The sequence below is a fragment of the Delphinapterus leucas genome, chromosome 1, assembly GCF_059928025.1.
Source record: "Delphinapterus leucas isolate spDelLeu-1000000601 "Yukka" chromosome 1, BTC_Dleu_Yukka2, whole genome shotgun sequence".
NCBI lineage: Eukaryota > Metazoa > Chordata > Mammalia > Artiodactyla > Monodontidae > Delphinapterus > Delphinapterus leucas.
This window is the reverse complement of record NC_143129.1, coordinates 122625530-122644436: the sequence shown is the minus strand read 5'-3', so window position 1 is coordinate 122644436 and position 18907 is coordinate 122625530. Positions and strand designations below refer to the sequence as shown.

At 36.3% G+C, this 18907-nt stretch overlaps 2 protein-coding genes across 25 annotated transcripts in view; one reads left to right on the top strand and one right to left on the bottom strand.

Moving 5' to 3' along the window:
• The window catches only part of NEXN (nexilin F-actin binding protein), a 71426-nt gene extending 52985 nt beyond the window's left edge, over positions 1-18441 (top strand). For 2 of the 3 annotated variants that reach the window (XM_089920705.1, XM_089920712.1), the window contains 4 exons: positions 6439-6660; positions 11901-12086; positions 12346-12703; positions 12799-18441. In XM_089920705.1, coding sequence (XP_089776831.1) covers positions 6439-6660; positions 11901-12086; positions 12346-12703; positions 12799-12812 — 780 coding nt within the window. In that variant the 3' untranslated portion in view covers positions 12813-18441. Of the gene's footprint in view, positions 1-6438; positions 6661-11900; positions 12087-12345 lie in introns of all 3 variants that reach the window. The other variant, XM_022581026.3, reaches the window with a different exon arrangement.
• The window catches only part of FUBP1 (far upstream element binding protein 1), a 60470-nt gene that overhangs the window by 12644 nt on the left and 28919 nt on the right, over positions 1-18907 (bottom strand). For 12 of the 22 annotated variants that reach the window (XM_089920604.1, XM_089920613.1, XM_089920630.1 and 9 more), the window contains one exon: positions 16275-16321. In XM_089920604.1, coding sequence (XP_089776730.1) covers positions 16275-16321 — 47 coding nt within the window. Of the gene's footprint in view, positions 1-10262; positions 11923-13813; positions 15372-16274; positions 16322-18146; positions 18544-18907 lie in introns of those variants that run through there. The other 10 variants (XM_022581011.3, XM_089920679.1, XM_089920677.1 and 7 more) reach the window with 6 other exon arrangements.

The following is an 18907-nucleotide window of genomic DNA, read 5'->3' as shown; positions in this document are numbered from 1 at the left end:
AAAAGCCCAGGACCAAATGGCTTCACAGGCGAATTCTATCAAACATTTAGAGAAGAGCCAACACCTATCCTTCTCAAACTCTTCCAAAATATAGCAGAGGGAGGAACACTCCCAAACTCATTCTACAAGGCCACTATCACCCTGATACCAAAACCAGACAAAGATGTCACAAAGAAAGAAAACTACAGGCCAATATCACTGATGAACATAGATGCAAAAATCCTCAACAAAATACTAGCAAACAGAATCCAACAGCACATTAAAAGGATCATACACCATTGATCAAGTGGGGTTTATCCTAGGAATGCAAGGATTCTTCAATATACGCAAACCAATCAATGTGATACACCATACTAACAAACTGAAGAATGAAAACCATATGATCATCTCAATAGATGTAGAAAAAGCTTTTGACAAAATTAAGTACCTGTTTATGATAAAAACCCTCCAGAAAGTAGGCATAGAGGGAACTTATCTCAACATAATAAAGGCCACATATGACAAACCCACAGCCAACATTGTTCTCAATGGTGAAAAACTGAAACCATTTCCACTAAGATCAGGAACAAGACAAGGTTGCCCACTCTCACCACTGTTATTCAACATAGTTTTGGAAGTTTTACCCACAGCAATCAGAGAAGAAAAATAAATAAAAGGAATCCAAATCGGAAAAGAAAAGTAAACCTGTCACTGTTTGCAGATGACATGATGCTAAACATAGAGAATCCTAGAGATGCTACCAGAAAACTACTAGAGCTAATCAATGAATTTGGTAAAGTAGCAGGATACAAAATTAATACACAGAAATCTCTGGCATTCCTATACACTAATGATGAAAAATCTCACAGAGAAATTAAGGAAACACTCCCATTTACCACTGCAAAAAGAATAAAATACCTAGGAATAAACCAACCCAAGGAGACAAAAGACCTGTATGCAGAAAACTATAAGACACTGATGAAAGAAATTAAAGATGATACAAACAGATGGAGAGATATACCATGTTTTTGGACTGGAAGAATCAACATTGTGAAAATGACTATACTACCCAAAGCAATCTACAGATTCAATGCAGTCCCTATCAAACTACCACTGGCATTTTTCACAGAACTAGAACAAAAAATTTCACAATTTGTATGGTAACACAAAAGACCCTGAATAGACAAAGTAATCTTGAGAAAGAAAAACGGAGCTGGAGGAATCAGGCTCCCTGACATCAGACTATACTACAAAGCTACTGTAATCGAGACAGTATGGTACTGGCACAAAAACAGAAATATAGATCAATGGAACAGGATAGAAAGCCCAGAGATAAACCCACGCACCTCTGGTCACCTTATCTTTGACAAAGGCAGCAAGAATATACAATGGAGAAAAGACAGCCTCTTCAATAAGTGGTTCTGGGAAAACTGGACAGCTACATGTAAAAGAATGAAATTAGAACACTCCCTAACACCATACACAAAAATAAACTCAAAATGGAATAAAGACCTAAATGTAAGGCCAGATACTATCAAACTCTTAGAGGAAAACATAGGCCGAACACTCTATGACATAAATCACAGCAAGATCCTTTTTGACCCACCTCCTAGAGAAATGGAAATAAAAACAAAAATAAACAAATGGGACCTAATGAAACTTAAAAGCTTTTGCACAGCAAAGGAAACTATAAACAAGACGAAAAGACAACCCTCAGAATGGGGGAAAATATTTGCAAACGAAGCAACTGACAAAGGATTAATCTCCAAAATTTACAAGCAGCTCATCCAGCTCAATATCAAAAAAGCAATCAATCCAATCCAAAAATGGGCAGAAGACGTAAATAGACATTTCTCCGAAGAAGATATATAGATTGCCAACAAACACATGAAAGAATGCTCAACATCAGTAATCATTAGAGAAATGCAAATCAAAACTACAATGAGGTATCATCTCACACTGGTTAGAATGGCCATCATCAAAAAATCTACAAACAATAAATGCTGGAGAGGGTGTGGAGAAAAGGAAACCCTCTTGCACTGTTGGTGGGAATGTAAATTGATACAGCCACTATGGAAACAGTATGGAGGTTCCTTAAAAAACTACAAATAGAACTAACATACGACCCAGCAATCCCACTACTGGGCATATACCCCAATAAAACCATAATTCAAAAAGAGTCATGTACCATAATGTTCATTGCAGCTCTATTTACAATAGCCAGGACATGGAAGCAACCTAAGTGTCCATCAACTGATGAATGGATAAAGATGTGGCACATATATACAATGGAATATTACTTAGCCATAAAAAGAAACAAAATTGAGTTATTTGTAGTGAGGTGGATGGACCTACAGTCTGTCATACAGAGTGAAGTAAGTCAGAAAGAGAAAAACAAATACCATCTGTTAACACATATGTATGGAATCTAAAAGAAAAAAAAAGGTTATGAAGAATTTACGGGCAGGACAGGAATAAAGACGCTGACGTAGAGAATGGACTTGAGGACACGCGGAGGGGGAAGGGTAAGCTGGGACGAAGTGAGAGCGTGGCATGGACTTATGTATACTGCCTAATGTAAAGTAGATAGCTAGTGGGAAGGAACAGCATAGCACAGGGAGATCAGCTCCGTGCTTTGTGACCACCTAGAGGGGTCGGATAGGGATGGTGGGAGGGAGACGCAGGAGGGAGGAGATATGGGGATGTATGTATATCTAATTCACTTTGTTATAAAGCAGAAACTAACACACCATTGTAAAGCAGTTATATTCCAATAAAGATGTTAAAAAAAAATAGTGCACCTGATCACCCAAGAGCTCTGTGATGGAGATTTGTGACGATATTAATGTTGTTTTCATGCCTGCTAGCACAGAATCCATTCTGCAGCCCATGGATCAAGAAGTAATTTCTACTTTCAAGTCTTATTATTGAAGACATACGTTTTGTAAGGCTATAGCTGCCATAGATCGTGATTCCTCTGATGGATATGGACAAAATCAATTAAAAACCTTCTGGAAAGGATTCAACATTCCAGGTACCATTAAGAATATTTGTGATTCACGGGAAGAGGTCAAAATATCAAATTCACAGGAGTTTAGCAAAAGTTGATTTCAACCCTCATGGATGACTTTGAGGAGTTCAAGGCTTCAGTGGAGGAAGTAAGTGCAGAGGTGGAAATAGCAAGAGAAGTACAATTAGAAGTGGAGTCTGAAGATGTGAATGAATTGCTGCAATCTCATGATAAAACTAATGAATGAGGAGTTGCTTCTTATGGATGAAAAAAGAAAGTGATTTTAACACTTCACAGCAAGGCCCTAACTCTCTTCAGTTCTATGAAGGCTGGGAGATGAGGAAGCTACTCCTGGTGAAGGTGCTGTGAAGATTGTTAAAATGACAGCAAAGGATTTAGAATATTACATAAACTTAGTTGATAAAGCACCAGCAAAGTTTTAGAAGACTGACTCCAATTTTGAAAGAAATTCTACAGCGGGTACAATGCTATCAAAGAGCATTGCAAGCTACAGAGACGTCGTTCACAAAAGAAAGAGTCAATTGATGCAGCAAACTTCATTGTTGTCTTATTTTAAGAAACTGCCACAGCCGCCCCAGCCTCAGCAATTAACACCCTGATCAGTCAGCAGCCATCAACACTGAGGAAAGACTGTCCAACAGCAAAAAGATTACAACTCACTGAAGGCTCAGGTGATGGTTAGCAGTTTTTAGCAATATTTTAAAGTTAAGGTATGTACATTATTTTTTTAGACATAATGTTATTGCACACTTAATAGACTATAGTGTAAACATAACTTTTATATGCACTGGGAAACCAAAAAATTCATGACTCACTTTATTAAGATATTCGCTTTATTACAGTGGTCTGGAATTGAATTCCCAATATCTCCAAGTTATGCCTGTATTTTATTAAATTATTCTAAGATAGAATTTTGATACTATTAAATACCTTAGTATGGTTTCACCAGCATTGAAATGAATTGTAAAAATACATATATAGGGACTTCCCTGGTGGTGTAGTGGTTAAGAATCAGCCTGCCAATGCAGGGGACACGGGTTCGAGCCCTGGTCCGGGAAGATCCCACATGCTGCGGAGCAACTAAGCCTGTGCGCCACAACTACTGAGCCTGCGCTTCAGAGCCCGCGAGCCACAACTACTGAAGCCTGTGTGCCGCAACTACTGAAGCCCGCGCGCCTAGATCCTGTGCTCCACAACAAGAGAAGCCACAATGAGAAGCCCGCGCACCGCAACGAAGAGCAGCCCCCACTCGCCGCAACTAGAGAAAGCCCTCACACAGCAACAAAGACCCAACACAGCCAAAATAAATAAATAAATAATTTTAAGAATATATATATACACATACATACCTATAGACTGTACAGGGCCAGCTTCATGAACATGCAACTTGTGCCCTCACAGGACCCCATGCTCAGAAGGGACACAGGATTTAGTGCTCTGAGGTTGCCTTTGAAATTTTAAATAAGTTTATCTTTGAACTTGTGTGTGTTGTAATTGAAAGTTGGTTGAACAGTGGAGCCTGCGCTGGAGTCTCGGAGCCTTGGCTCACCCACTCCATGTGACGTCTCCGTGCTTCCTCATGGTGGGCTCTCAGCAGCCCTCTTCCTACCTCCTGATGTCCTGGGACCCTGTCTAACCTTCGCCTTCCTAACCCTGAACACTGCTTCCCTCCATCTGGATGGCCAACCAGTTGCATAGGCAGAAGTGGGGAGGGTGAGGGAGGAGGCCAGCATTCCACCATCACCCTTGGCCTCCGGCTGGGCAGGGAGCCCTAGCAGCTACACGAACAACAGTGTCGGGGATGAGTGCACAACCCCATTACTTGGGGTGAGGCGAGCAGTGGCTTTCCCAGCCTAAGTAGGATCAGCAGTGATATGGCATGTTTGGTAGGTGACTTGGTGGGGGCCCCTTGCCAACTCCTGATCAAGGAACCGAGTGGGTTCCTTCACAGAGGTCGCAATCTCTTAGAAGTTGCCTCTTTGTCATGGGTTGGAGCAATGGGACTGTGGGGATATTTACTTCCTTGCCCAGGTCAACCAAGAGACAATAAATGCTGCATAAATATATAGTTAATCAGAAAATATAATGAATATGCTGTAGGAAAATACTGCAAGGTGTACCCTCAGAATTTAAAAAAAATGTAATAGCATTTATTTTATAAAGGAAGCTGAAAATGAATTGTCTGTCTAGAAAAACAAAGTAAATTAGAATATATTTTAGTAATACTATTGGGAAGTAATCTAATTCATATATGGCAGTGTGTAATTGTCTGACATTCTGGTGCTAAGTGACTCACTCCACTATGTCTGGGAGTTTTCAAACAAGTAGAATGCCAATTCCAAGATTACATAGATCATAACTGATTAGTTCAACCATTAATTTTGATCAGAGTGATGTGGGAACCATTGTGATATGATGTGACGTCATAACTTTGTTAATTTCTGGTATTTTACGAGTTGCCCATTTTCACCCACATAGACCAAAAAGTGGAGGTAGTATAAAGGAATAAACTTTCTTTTTTCCCTTTGTTGAACCAAGAAATTAAGCCTCATGTCAACATCATCCACTGTGACTCTTCCCGCACCCCACCCTGCCCAGTCCCACCTTTTTTTTTTCTCTCTGCCTAGAACTCTAGGTCTTCCGCAGGAGAAGTGTACCAGGAATAACTGCAATATTCTACCAGTCCATTAGGGTTTAGTGTACGAAGTATACAAAGAAAAGGGAAAGACAAGGTAAAAGACAAGGGAAAGGAACCTGAATAAGGTATTCAAGATAAAATGGTATAAAGAATTCAAACCCAATTTTTGTTGACTCATCTTTCTTGGCAGAATATAAAATTGAGAATACAAGTGATATGTAGCAAAATGTAGGGATTTTACCAGACTATATCTGTAGAAATGCTTAATTCAGTTGAATTATTAAAAGTAATATTTAACTTTGACTATCATCAAATCAAAGGCAGGAGGAATTTTAGAGATACTGTGGCTCTATATAGAGATGAAAAAATCATGTCCAGTGGACTAAGTGACCAGGCAAAAGGCCACACAGTATCAGAGTCAGAACTATTGACTCCTAGCCCAGTATTTTTTGAATTTTCTTTACCTTCCCCTAAACAAAGGTCTTCCTACAATTCCTAGTAAAAGCTAATCGTGTACATATTTTACTTTTAGCAGGTTATAATGGAATGTTAATGAGGTTTTGAGCCATAGTCCCTAATTAAATAGCATTTTAAATGAAATAAGATGTTATCTACAGTCTTAAATTTGTAGCACTACTTTTAATTAGTAAATTTAGGCACTGTGTTTAGGGAGGAAGTTATTTAACATTTAGTTTGGGCTTCAAATAAGAAATAGTGAACTTTCTGGATGGTTTATTGTACAAACTAATTTTCTGGTATTTAATATATAAAAATCTTAATTTTTTTGAAGGAAGAAGAAGAAAATGAAACCTTTGAACTGAGCAGGGAATATGAAGAATTAATCAAATTGAAAAGGAGTGGCTCTATTCAAGCTAAAAATCTAAAAAGCAAGTTTGAAAAAATTGGACAATTGTCTGAAAAACAAATACAGAAAAAGATAGAAGAAGAACGAGCAAGAAGAAGAGCAATTGATCTTGAAATTAAAGAGCGAGAAGCAGAAAACTTTCATGAGGTATACTGTTTTATATTTAACAGTTATAGTTCAGTAATGATGATGAACTTAACAGAAATAACATTGACTTTGAAATAAGTGTTGGAATTTACAGTTAACCATCAGTGTATATAATAATCTTGGAACTAAATAGCAAAAGCACATTAAGATCTTAAGAGACTTTGAAAAGATTTCCCTACTCCAGCATTTTTCCAAAATGACTTTTATAAGAATTAAAGCCTACAGTGAACATCAAATGGTTCACTTTAGCAAAAATAGCTCAGAGATATTTATTGGCACAAGTTTTACTTTGATTCAGTAGAACCAGTGTATATTAAACTCCAGAGATGATTCATACCTACTTTCTTAAAGATGAGGCCAACAAAGCCTATATGATATGTTCAAAGTCATGCCAATCATTCAGTGGCAGAGCCTAAATCAGAATTCAGGTGACATGAATTTGAAGTACCTCCATATGTGAAATAAGGAGGCACTCACTAGATGACCTATAATGGCCATTCCAGCTTAAGGACTAGTTCCATGATTATGAATATTGGTTTAAATAAGATCTGGAAAACTTAATTCTGTCAAAATTGCCATGTTATATTTAACATATATTCTTCTAAAAATTGATTTTCATCATACATTTAGCTATAAAACAGGTATGGGAATTTGGGAGGGCCTTCAGAGGAGATTGGTGAATAAAAAGAATGATGAAACTGGGCAAATTCCAGGACTATCAGCAATTCATTATTACTGAGACAAGTAGAGTGCAAGCACAGCAAAAGATGATGAAGACGCAAGCACAGGCAAGATGACCCATCTTAGATGCCATATTAAGGAACTTTGTTTTATTGGGGTGCAATGAAGGGATTTTTAAAACATGGAATGATATTATCAAATAGGCATCTTTATCGCAAGATCATGCTGAAGCTAAAGATGGCTTTAGACTTATGCATTAAAAAATTATTTGAAAGCCTACTACGTTCCGGAGACTGTTCTGGACACTGGGACTACATTGATGAATAAACCTGCAGTCCTTGCTCATATGGTGTTTAGAATCTAACAGGTGTGGGGCAGGAGACAGGGAATGGAAAACAATGATTGGGTAGTAAATAAAAGCTATGGAGATTAACAAAGCAGGGTAAAAGACTGTAGATTATGTGGTACAATTTTGTACAGGGTGGTCAGAGAAACATGAGGATTTGAACTAGAACTGGAATGGAGAGGACTGGTAAGTATGTAGGATACAAAACTGGCAAGACTTAGCTTGGAAATGGTGGTGGAGAGGAATCAAAGTGACTGGGTATACTAGGTAATAGGGGAACATAGGAGTTTGGTAGGAAGAGAGGTCACAAGCTAGACAAATGGAGATGCTGTAGAACATCCAGATATCAATTAAATTGATATGCATCTGAACTTAGTGCAACATACACAAAAACATAAGGACTTAGGGACTGGGTTATAAACCATTTTGTCACAGCTAAAAACTAATGCCATTGCTATTTTTAATATCTTCTATGTTGGGCCCTATGTTAAGTTTTGGGTACATAAAAGTGAATATAATATGCCTTCAAGAAATCCAGCCTAATGAGATGAAAACAATTAAAATTGTCATTAAGTGCTAAGATAGTTATGTATTTAGTGTTATGGGATCAAGTAGTATGGAATCAGTATTCCTAGGAGATGTTTAACAGGGCTGAGAAAATGACATTTTAGCTGAATGTGAAGGCTGAATAGAAGTTTCAGTTAAAAAGGGAAAGCATTCCAGATTGGAAGGACAATGTGAGTCAACAGGAAGGTTGTAAAACTTTATCTGGCAGAGTGGAAAATAGGTGCAAAGGAAAGGTTCATATAATAGGTGATAGGATAAAATGTTGTAAAACTAGGTTGTAGCTAGCTGAAGGGCCTTTTTAACCTTATGGGCACTATAATCCGGGAACAATGTTAATAATCAGGGTTTTTTTGGCTGCATTGGGTCTTTGTTGCTGCGCGCGGGCTTTCTCTAGTTGCAAGTGGGAGCTACTCTTCGTTGCAGTGCGTAGGCTTCTTATTGCGGTGGCTTCTCTTGTTGCAGAGCACGGTCTTCGTGGCACGCGTGCTCAGTCGTTGTGGCTCGCGGGCTCTAGAGCGCAGGCTCAGTAGTGGTGCACGGGCTTAGTTGCTCCGCGGCATGTGCGATCTTCCCGGACCAGGGCTCAAACCCGTGTCCCCTGCATTGGCAGGCTGATTCTTAACCACTGCGCCACCAGGGAAGCTCAAATAATCAGTTTTAAGACAGAGTAATAAAAGGCTTATGTTTACAGAATCCTGGGATCATGGAGGATAAACTGGAAGATGGTCATGAAGTTGGGGGCAAGGGAGAAAAATTGACCCAACTTTAACAAAACTGAGTTACAGGCAGGTGGTTGCTGAGAAGCCTAACATTGCTTCAAGATTACCAGGGAAACTAGATGATGCTACGGAGAATTCAGGAGGTCAGGGAGGGGTGAATAAACTGTTTTGGACCTGTGAAGTTTGAGCTATATTTGGAAAGATAATGGCAGTCTGAAACACAGGTACTGGGCTCAGGGAAGAGGCAGGAGCTACAGATTGTTTCAAAGTATAGATGTAGATAAAACCATCTTGAGAGTTAATAGTTGGAAGGTGAATGATAAAACCCTGGAGAACACCAACATTAAATGGACGGATGGGCCATAAGATCAGTTGATCCTTTAGAGACAAATCACAGAAGGTAAAGAATTTAAATAAGCATGCATGTGCTTCCATTTTTTTAAAAAAGGTACTGAAACCTCAGAGCAGTGATACCTAGTCCTATAAAATTTGTAGGTAAAATAAATGAGGTAGGTGGCTTCTGGTTTTAATTACTGACTCTTGTATAAAAGGATATGAGATTAGGACCTGGCTGATCTTCTGTAATCCATGAGGATGTCCTAAATTGAGTTTCCTGTGTAGAACCTGACATTCCTCCTATCATATCCCTCTAGATTAAGGGTCACCGAGATCCTGTGTTAGCATAGTTTTGGCAGAGTATAATCAACTTCCAGAGTAGGATCTTCCCCTCCCATCTGATATTTGTTCTCCTCCTTTAGAAAATACCTTCTCTTTATGTTCCAGACACCTTTCAAGGCCTAACTCATTCATGTAACCTTACCTAATCTAAGAATTCCGTCCCAGCTCCTGTAGCCCTTAACCTGTACTAACATTTGGTAGGTAAACCACTTAATTTCCTTAGTGTGTTTGACATTCTATCTAGATTTTACAAGGTGCACTCCAAAACCATTCCTTGCGTTTTTATCCCAAATTCATTGCCTATTTCGGTTGCCTGTAATAGCCACATGCTGGGAGTATCGATGCCCTGCTAAGAATGCACCTAGACTCTAGAACAAAGATCATTCCATTTATAACGTGACTCTCCTAGTAGATTCATTTCCTGGAAACACTTTTAACCTGGCTTTTCAGGGATTCAACAAAAGGCAACTGTACTCAATAACTGAAAGACTGTTCATGAACTTTCTCCCAGTTAACTTATGAAGAATCTTTTTTTTTTTTTTTTGGTACGCAGGCCTCTCACTGTTGTGGCCTCTCCCGTTGTGGAGCACAGGCTCCAGACGCGCAGGCTCAGCGGCCATGGCTCACGGGCCCAGCCGCTCCGCGTTATGTGGGATCCTCCCGGATCGGGGCACGAACCCGTGGTCCCCTGCATTGGCAGGCGGACTCCCAACCACTGTGCCACCAGGGAAGCCCTACACAAAATTTTATCCAAAAATCCAGAAGGCAAGTTATTAACCAGGAGGGATTCAGTCAGAATAGCAGTTATTGTGCCTGCTGAAATATCCTATCTTGAGGATTTATTTTGTAAGCAAAGAATAACATGAACTGTTTAAGTCTGAAAAAGGAGGTCCATTTTTCTTTCCATGTAAGTCTCAGAAAAGCCTGCTGAGATTAAAACTGCAGTTTAATACTTTGCTTGTTAAGCAAGCAAACCATTGTTTAACATGTACTTTTTACCCTATCTTTTAAATATAATAATAAACAATCATATCAACACTGTTCACTAACAATAATGGTAGTCAGGCTTTATGTTTATCCACAGAAGGTTAAATAATGGCGTTAACAATAGAATTTACCCATTAGGTCTCTGGTTGTGTCTGATGTTCTAGCACTTTCCAGTATCAAACAAAAATTTGATTCAGGAGAACCAGAAAAACTATCCAACTTACTTTTAACTCCTCCTTCTACATTCATTGGAGCTGCAATGCAACACCTCAAACTAATGTAAAACATTGATGAACCAAGATTTTTCTTACACAGGCAGTTATTTTACAGCTTGTTTCAAAATTTCCTTTATTGGTTGCACGTGGTACCTGGAAGCAATTTCCTCATAGTACAGTGAAATATAAGTGGTGGCATTTCCAGATAGACCCACAAGAGTCTAAGTAGTTTAGAAACCAAGAGTCGACTACAACTAAAGTACTTTTGAAACCATGGATTAACTGTACCCATAAGACCCCACTCTACTAAAACTGCTACCAAAAGGCCAGTGAGTGATCTCATCATCACCAAATTGGTTTTACAGACTCACACTATTTGACAGTTTAAATTCTGCTCTTAAATTACCCCCTTATTTTCATGGCTTCCAGCTCTCACCCCTAAACAGACTGACTCAGAACCATACTTCACCTCAATGATTTCCCCAAGTTCCACCACTGCCTCTTTCAATAGTTGTCTTCCTGTTTATTCTATCTGAAAACATTCTTTGCCATTGCCCATCAATAAATTATTTGTTGAATGGAATTCATCTCAGTTATTAACAAAGGAGGAAAGAAATCATGAAGTGGGAAATAACAGAAATTACATTTCTGTATTATGTAGTAGGGTGAAGAGTGATATGGAGACTCTAACGAGAAGGAAGTATTTTAATAATTGTTAACAATGTATCATATCCTCACCCTTTTCTGTTACTCATTATCAACAAGCACTGAGATTTGGTTGGGCAAATAAATACACCAGGACTCCAGAGATAATGTATGATCTTTACACTGGGAGAAAAGGATTCCAATAGTTAAGAAAACAGTTCACAAATGAAACTTTCATCTTTCCCAAATTGGGGGATAGTGAAAATCTCCATGTCTGCAGTATGGCAAATAGGCATAACCAAACATGTTAATTATTTTGTGCCTAGATGTCTTCAGAACTATTAACATCTCAGTTCTTGTTGGTTTTTAGACAATTCTTATTCTTGGCCCATTTTTGTAAAGGAAGAAGATGTTGATATCAAGCCTGCAAAAAAAAGTGAGGCTCCATTTACTCATAAAGTGAATATGAAAGCTAGATTTGAACGAATGGCTAAGGCAAGAGAAGAAGAAGAACAAAGAAGAATTGAAGAGCAAAAGTTATTACGCATGCAGTTTGAACAAAAGGAAATTGATGCAGCACTACAAAAGGTACCAGGCTTATATTTCCTTTATTTTCCAAAGATGACCTTTTAAAGACAATGAAGTTTTATGAGGAGGTATTAAAAAAAATTTTAATAGTTTTCAAGTAATTGAAATGTTTTATAAAATACTTTGTAGTAAGCATACTTACACGTTCTTTACTTTGGGGGGAAAAATATATTTACCTCCAAATTCTATTACTAAACCACTGTCCTGAAAATAGTACTATAGTATAAATGCCAACTTGAATGCACTTATTTTATTATAGAAAAGAGAAGAGGAGGAAGAAGAAGATTGTAGCAACATGAATGGCTCCACCATTGAAGATGAAGCACAAACCAGATCAGGAGCTCCGTGGTTTAAGAAGCCTCTAAAAAACACATCGGTTGTAGACAGTGAGCCAGTTAGATTTACTGTTAAAGTAACAGGAGAACCCAAACCAGAAATTACATGGTGGTTTGAAGGAGAAATATTGCAGGATGGAGAAGACTATCAATATATTGAAAGAGGAGAAACTTACTGTCTTTATTTACCAGAAACTTTCCCAGAAGATGAAGGAGAGTATATGTGTAAAGCAGTGAACAATAAAGGCTCTGCAGCTAGTACCTGCATTCTTACCATTGAAAGTAAGAATTAATCACTCTTTGAATCTAGAACTTTTATTCTATTTTAAAATGTTTTCCTTTAAAAAAAAAAATCACTTTTCTTCTCTCTTTTTTAGCTGACGACTACTAGGTCCCCTTCCCTCTCCCTGGAACACACACCCTCTCTCTCCGACTTTCTTACTGCATCCATCCTTTCTGTGGCGGGGCCAGAAAAGGAAACTGGAAGTGCCACTATGCTGACTCCTCATTCCTTTCCCCAACAGTCTTCACAACACAAGCTCGTCTGAAAAGTACCTCCTTCCTTTTCAAATGAGCACCAGATTCACATTACGCAGTATACGTTGGTGTGTAATTTAATAAGGCCAAGTGGGAAATTTACTCAATTATTTCTATCAGAACCCATACAAAGGCTGCGTATTTCCCATGTTTACAGCAATGATGTTTAAAAAAATCATAAATCGGACATATTTTGCATGAAAGAATAACACTTATGAGCTATTCACACCTAAAATTAGTCTGAAATAGCTGAGTTAAGGAATTTGGAACCTATCAATTTGAGTGGGCTTTTTTCCTCAGTAGTTTTATCATTTTGGTTGTTGTAGTTTCAGAGTCTTTCTGAAGCAGAGATATGAGGGGGTAGGGGTGTCATTTCTCCCTCTGGGTGGAGAAAACAAAAAAACTAAAGACTTTTAAGAAACAACTGCCAGAGCAAATCTGATGGAAACCACTGCCTAATACAGAGTTCTGAGTGTTGAGAATATCAAACGTACTTTTCAAATGTGTGTGATATATATTCAAGCTTATAAAAGCAAATTTGTGTTGTGACCTTGCCTGAACAAATTATATTTTAATGAGAAAACTTTGTATTAACAGTTCATGCAGGAGAAAACAATTTCAACATAATCAAAGATTTCAAGATCTAGAATTAGATTTAGGGAAAAATGGCACAATCTTCAATTTTGAGTTTTTAAAGTGAGTTTGTAAATAATTAGCAACCATGTACTAATCAAGCTGTTTTATATTTTAATTGTCTGGAAGACAATTTTATTTTACAATGTAAACCCATAATAAAGTCACTTCTGTACTTAAAAAAAAGTCTTTCAGTATTTTAGAAAAGAGACGAACATTCCCTTATAATATTCACCAATGTACATTTATTTTTTTATTGAGGAAACCATAATCAATACAAAATTACAGCAATCATGTACCCTTTTACATACAATGGTATTAAAGCAAACTCTAAACCACAGTTTGTAAAGTATTCAATTTACCTCAAGTCCAAGCTGCATCTCCCTAAGACACTGTTCCCATCACAGTAGCCATTTTAAGCCAATCTTCTTTTTACACGGGTAGTTTCTGTAGAGAACACTTTTCTCAGGACGAAAATGCATTGAGCATGCATAAGAAAAAATATATATATATGTGCAAATACATTTAAGAGTTTCTATAGGGGTATCACTGAAGAAAATAAAATCCTGGGACTTATCTGCTTTCTTAAAAGCACCAATTTAAAAAAATCCCTCAAAAGTTTACTGTGGCAAGGAAACTCAAGTGACTAAACAAAAAATAAGGTTATTTTCAGAGTCAAAATTATCTTTAACTAGGTATTGTTAAAATACATTTTAAAGTGAGGCAGAATTTTCAGAAAATAAAGACATCTTCATTAATTAGTAATTTCTACAACCTTATTCTAGACAACATAACTTTGCAGGCAGAAGTGGTTCTCCTGGCAGAGTATTCAAACAAATGTTATCACTTTGAATACATTTCTATTTCCCTCTTAAGGTACTCTGTTCACTCCTATCCAAACCCACTCCTGTAATTAACTACTAAGGTATCTGTCTAAGGATGTATTTTACAATGCTCATAAACAACTAGTATTAAACCACTAGTTTTAGTATTAAAACCATTTTCATTAATTAAAAATGAAAGTATACTTCCCATTTCTAAAAGAAACATCAAACCATAAGAATTCTAAGTACTACCACACTAAGAAATCTTAAAAACAAAAACACATTGTCAAGTTTAAGTGCTAAATAAATCAATTTCAAGCTAAACATTCTTTCTACCACTCCTAACATCCATTGCATTCAAATCAACTGGCTCACCTTTTCTGCTTTCCATTTATTTCAAGGTTAAGATTAGCGCCATTTAAAAAATGCTTGCAGTATCAGTGAAGGCTTATGATAATGAATAAAAAAAATTCTCATGAGATAGAAACAATGCCCCAATATCTATTAGCATTCATATGTATTTTGTTTTATAAAAATGCAAACTACAACTAACCAAAACTTGACAGGCTCTTAAGGTTCAAAGAGCTCCTTAATATCAATCTTAACATACCTATCATTGACTATTAAAACACACATACACACACATAAATGTGGTGCAATAACTACATAACTCAAAATTTAACAGTTCATGGAACATTTAAGATCAAGTGAATAGCACTTTAAAATGAAAAGTGATCAAAGCAGGTACATTACACCCTATACCATATATTATGTATGGGAAAACATTTCATTTTTCTCAATTATGATTTGCCAATTTTACCTTCTACATTGAGCCCTTCTATGGTCCATGCTCATCGGCTCACCAATGGCATACACTCAAAGGATTCCTCTTATGGGTAACTATCTCAGGACCTGATTTTATGAGCTATGATTTGGTGCTTGCAGCATCTTCAGCACTGTGTGTGAAAATGAAGGCAGTATTTTTGAATATTTTTCTTTGTTGCAAAGATAAGCAGGAGTTTTAAAAGGATCAGCACATTTTAGAAATCGAATAAACAAAACTGATATGATGCTGCTTTAATACATTCATCTTAACTCAAAATATGTACCAGTTAAAATCATCTATAAGAACACACAAACATTTTAAACTGGCAAAAAATAAAATGCAGCGTCAGTTATTAAAGTATTATAAACCAGAAAAATATTGGTTGCTATACAGATTATGAAAGGTTATTTGCTATACAGTTAACATTTCACTGATGCACATGCCTTTACCAAAACATACTGCCAGTATTTCTTATAATTTTTTTCCTTTTTCAGTGTATATATAAAAGTTATGAAAACTGAATTGTCTAAAAAAAAAAGTCATAATGAAATTCTTGACCCATAATGTCCTTACTGAGTTACTACGGTTCAAGAATAAGAAAAAAAATAAAGACTCCATAGCTTTGGAGGGCAAAGAAAATGTCTTGTCAATCATAAACAGATTGTGAAGGCTGTTGAAGTGTCTGACCAAATGATTTCCTAAATCCTGAAACCTATGTAACTGTCCTTTTTAAAATTTTAACAATTCTTCTATATTTGGGAAAAGTTCGGATGTAGTTTAATTACAGCAGCAATCTACTCATCATTTTTTCCCGTTTTAATTTAAAAAATTAAAATAAAAAACATTACCCAGAAATGTAAACAGTTGTTTGAACAACTTAAAGACTTTCCACTGAAATGGTAGCATAAATAACAAAATACACTTTGGGGAAGCAGTAGCAGATTGCTTTTGAATACACAACCACAAAAACCTCACAGGGACAACATTAATGTACTGAAATATTTATTTATATATGTCCTTAGGTTGTGCTTACCTGTTGCTTTTTGCAGCAGAACCTAAGGTGGAAGGTCTGGGAAGGCACTGTGAAGTATAAATAATTGCACTGTTTGCAATTAATAAAGATTTTAAACCTTAAATGAATCAAAATCAACAGCCTCCAATTTGTGAGTTATGATATTGAATCCAACTGATCTCTTCAGTTTAATTAATGTACCACTTTCCTAAAAGTTCATCTATAAAACAGTATCATGCAAAATACTGAAACTGTTCACATCAATACCCTACTCTTAAAGATAACAGATAACTCCTTAACTATTAAACTTGAAGCTAGAACTACATATCCATATCTAAATAAGGGTAAGGGAAGTCACTCTAGGTTCTATAAAACAGTCAAACAACATTTCAAAACATCTACAATGAACTGTACTGCTATTTTCTACCCTATAAGTAATCTCAACATTTATGTCCTTGCACATCTTTCTTTATAGTATATTCAGAACAGCAAATGGTGCTCCCCCACCAATGAAAGAACTAGTATATATATATAGGAAATGGTGTTAAAACCACTACATTGCTTAATATTTGCAAACTGAAAACCACTCTGTCTGATACATTTCAAGTCTTTCATATTAATATATAAGATATGCATGTTTTACACTGAAAAACAATATATTTTAGGAGCACCAATGAGTAATACTATTCAACTTTGTTAATGATCAGTTTTCTTTAGCTATAGCTAAAGCATATCAAAAATACTTACCCATTAAGCTCACTTTAAAAAAAAAATACAGACCTATGAATTATTCTATGTTAAATTAAGAAGCAGTTATGGTTTTCCAAGATATAGGCACTGTATTCCAACATAATATTCACACAAAGTATGGCATTTGCATTATGTGGAACATTGACAAAAAGATACTGTTGCAGTTCATCAATTTGTCATTCTGATGTACTTACAGTGCAATGCTCCTTGAAGGAACACAATCAAGGATGATACACAGCACAGTCCTCCTCACCCCTACAGAGCTAGTTCTATACTGGCTGGATCAAACCTGCACTTCAACAGACAATGGCAAGACAGACTGTATTTGCATGTAGTCTAATATATTAATATGCAAAGAGCCAACAAATATGCAAAGAGTAAAACAATGGATTTCAACAAAATATCAGAACTTCAGCATGAGTGTTATAGAGTAATAAAATGATTTTAAGTACATAAAAAAATTAAGTTGATTCAATGATTGGACTTGTGCATTTACAAAACAAAGCTTATCTATACTGCAAAAAGAAAAAAAAGAAAAAAAAAGCTTGAACATTTTCATACCCCAATAATGTTTCAATGGCAGATGCACTGTAGCTATACTTTTTGCACACTACTACTTTTTCTACCCTAAATTTAGAAAGAAACACTCTAATATTGTATACATTTGCAAGAGCTGCTTTACATGAAAAAACTGTTCTTATTATAGACTACTCATATTCACTATCCGAAAACTGAAACAGTCTTGGAAATCAAGTAATTATCAAATTAAAAACAGAAAGGTTAACTGTTATAGCAGCAGTACAGGTCTGAAACAGTGGTCATGTATAAAAGGAAATTTCACTGTTAATGCAATGGAAGTATGCCAAAAGATCACTGTACACACATGCAGTTTTTAATCAAACAGAAGGGGAAAAAAATGAAGATATCAGGATTACTTGTGCTGAAACAGCCAAATACAATAAATGGAAAAGATCCTCCAATCTACTACTATACTGCAAGGGGGAAAAAAACATGCCAGTGTTTAAAAACTCAAATTAATATTTCATGGGGAAAGCTTATATATTTGTGTATATGTATCTTAATTTATCATTGCTAAGAAATTATGAATCCTTTAAATACCCACATATCCAACTTACCGACACAGGAGGTTTCATATCATTTATTGTAAAGCACAAAACAGGCATTTTAAAAGTGAAAGTATACATTGAAAAAAGTACATTTATATCACAAAGCATTGACCACATAATAGTTGCAAATACATTTGCTGGAATGTGTACATCTACACTAAATACTAAAAACAAACCAATTTTCATTTCTACACAGAAATATTAACCTCCTATCAGTAGTGATAGATATTTTGTACATTTTCAAAAAAAAAAAAAGAAAAAAAAGAAAGAAAGAAAGAAAGAAAAAACACTATTTTAAACCAAAAACAAAATTAAGATCTTCATCAAGCCGTCTGCATCCATATATTTAACAAAGGTTTTTTTCCCCCACACAATGAAGCAAATACTGTATTGTCCACTTCTTATTATTGGCCCTGTGCAGAAGAGATACATAAGAAATACACAAAAAGTTAAAGAAAATCCTTTAAATGGAGCTAACTCAGGAGTGAATCCTTTAAGAAAGAAAAACTGGTTAATATAAATGGTGGTGGCTTCTTGCATGATTTGCAAATCCCTGGGGGAAAAAAATTTATTTTTAAAATCAAAGGCATTATAGAGATATCTAGCACTCAGATGCCAGAAAGCATTGTAAAAAACAAACAAACAAACAAAAAAACCCAAACAATATACCACAGTACTTCATTTAGTTATACTTTGCCTGATAAAAATTTAAAAGGCAAACATAATCCCAGACAACAGTAAACATGCAGAAAACAGGACTGGAGTTGAAATCAACAC